The sequence below is a fragment of the Formica exsecta genome, unplaced genomic scaffold (assembly GCF_003651465.1).
Source record: "Formica exsecta isolate Colony F162 unplaced genomic scaffold, ASM365146v1 scaffold196, whole genome shotgun sequence".
Taxonomy (NCBI): domain Eukaryota; kingdom Metazoa; phylum Arthropoda; class Insecta; order Hymenoptera; family Formicidae; genus Formica; species Formica exsecta.
In genome coordinates, this window is record NW_021849259.1 from 828,803 (window position 1) to 831,408 (window position 2,606).

The following is a 2,606-nucleotide window of genomic DNA, read 5'->3' on the forward strand; positions in this document are numbered from 1 at the left end:
TATATAATATATTATTTACATATAATGTATTTGTGTATTGTATACATATATATATATTTAAATGAAAATTATTTCTTGAAAATGTATTTGATTAATTTTACATGTTTGATTTTTCATTGAAATATATATCACATATTATATTTATATAGTATACATCGTATATGATTTAAATTTCATTTATATGATATCTATGCAATACGTATCTGTATCTCATATAAGTGAATATAAATATTGTCCAATTTCTTTTTATACACACGGCTATGCTCAGGCCGCAGAATTTCATTTATCTGAAATAGTCGGATAATATATTAATTTCCCAATAATCGGAAAATTCTCAGGGAACTCGTTCGACTGCCTTCTTCGCGAGTACTTAATTCCAATAATATAAATTTCTACAACCATTACCGTTAATGGTCGTTTATAACCCACAGTGAACATTACTGCTATTATACCAAAGATTATCCTGTCCTCAAAAGAAATATCTATGAATTGCCATTTGAGTAAGAGAGCGTAGATATATTTTAAAAATTAATCGAAACGCAATATGCCTGGTTATTCGAGAAGCGAATTTTTTTTACAAATATATCAAAATGTCTCATTGTCAAAGTATAATATTTTATTATTCTACATATTTCAGGAAAATTATTAAATAAATTCTAAATTACTTAACATACGGTTGCTCCGCCGTGGCCCGATGCCTCCCTGGACCTCTTCTTCCTCTCTTGTTTGTTCTTGTTGCTACTTCATGGCACTCGCACTCATTCGCGAAAACATAGTTAATTACGATTGCGCGTACACTAATTGATAGAATACGATGATTGCGCGACATTTACATGGCACTCCTGACATGTTAATTGCACTTTATAATATTTTCAGAAGAACTTGTAGAGAAATTTCATATCAATTACTAATTAACTGTTGATGTAATTACAACTTTTTGTTACTTGATTTATTCGATTGATCTATTATTGTACGCTTTCAATCCGAAAATGCCAAACGAAATGTTTGAGTCGGTGAACAATATAAAATTCTGATAAATAGCGATCATTATAATACTAATACGAGTCTTTCATTACGAGAATTCAATCATACAAACTGATAATTATAATCGTTAAGTATATAATAAAATAATTGCGTTTTTTTAAAGTATAATACGACGAATCAAAATGACGAAAATAATAAATTATATTATTATGACATTTTCGGCAATTATCGTTTCTTTAAATGTGCTTGAAGAGAGAGAAGATTCAAACATATTTAGCATTTTGGGTTTTAAATTCATTTCATTTAGATTTGAATTATTAATTATATACGTTTATTGTTAATAATATACGATTAAGAACGTATAGTAATATACAAATCGTAGAATCGAGTGATAAATAACGAACAGTCAGCATCCTACATATTAACACTGATACAGCAATTGTTGATTAATCATTAAAATATAATATTGAAAAAATAGAATATTCCGCATAAATTCATTTTGTAGTGCGTTAAATATTTCGTCGTGATAACAAATTGATTTCCGCGGCATATATATTATGAATTTGATCGCGCAATTTTAGAGAGCCGTCGTTTTTCTTCCGTCATAATATAATAAAGTACGCCTTTTATAATCGGGAGTGTCTTGCAAAGGATCGCGCGAATTAATCGTGGTTTCATGAGTGAATATTGTGTGAATGCCACAAGGATGAACAACAAGGATGAACAAGAGAGGAGGAGGAGGAAGAGGAGCAACTGTAGAGTAAGCAATTTATAATTTATTTAATTTATTTGTTATTTGTAAAATTAATTACTTTGCGAGTTTAATTTAATTTGTACTTTTTTAATACACATATTGGATATTTAAGAAATTGTTAAATGCAGGACTCAGTTCATGAAATTTTTTTTAGATATATATAATATAAAACATGATTTTATATCATAAATAAATAAATAAATAAATAAATAAAAGAATATAAGATTTAATCACTATTTTGTAGCAGAAAACAAAATATGGGTTAAATCTTATGCTCTTTTATTTTTTTCTTGATAATATAAAATCAAGTTTCACATTATCGGTTATCAATAAATACGGGCAGACTAAAAAAATTAAAATAAAAACTGGTGCATTATAAAATAGATACATAATAGATATACATAATAGATGATAGATACAATAGAAGACAATTATTAATTACGAAAATATTTTTTTATTAGATATATTAATTGAATTATGTTATACAATCTTTTTATTTGCGATTTATTATTGTTTCATTTGTGACATATGTATATTAGATAAATCTTTGACAATTTGTATAGCTTTTTTATTTGCGCTAGTTTATATAATATTTAACTTTAAAAAGAAAGAGATAGGGAGAGCGAAAACGCCTTGATTATAAAATAATAAATAATTTGACACTCACCGATACGAATAATGGAGTTGTAGTACATAACATTGATCTGTAAAAGACAAATATATGTGAATTAAAAGCAGTGGCCGAAATAATCAACATTCTGAAAAATAATTTTATTGCGTGAAATTGAATCTTTTATTCATCTTTTAAATAGATCCTTTAAATAAATATTTAATAAAAAATAATATAATTTACAAAAAAGATTCTTTT

The 2,606-nt window shown here is 26.2% G+C and overlaps 1 protein-coding gene across 3 annotated transcripts in view; it reads right to left on the reverse strand.

Moving 5' to 3' along the window:
- The window catches only part of LOC115234191 (hemicentin-1), a 191,105-nt gene that overhangs the window by 128,748 nt on the left and 59,751 nt on the right, over positions 1 to 2,606 (reverse strand). The window contains exon 2 of one of the 3 annotated variants that reach the window (XM_029805010.1): positions 2,406 to 2,442. The exons of the other annotated variants lie outside the window; for them this stretch is intronic. Within the exon in view, the coding sequence (XP_029660870.1) occupies positions 2,406 to 2,433 (28 nt within the window). The 5' untranslated portion in view covers positions 2,434 to 2,442. The remainder of the gene's footprint in view (positions 1 to 2,405; positions 2,443 to 2,606) is intronic. 3 annotated transcript variants of the gene reach the window in all.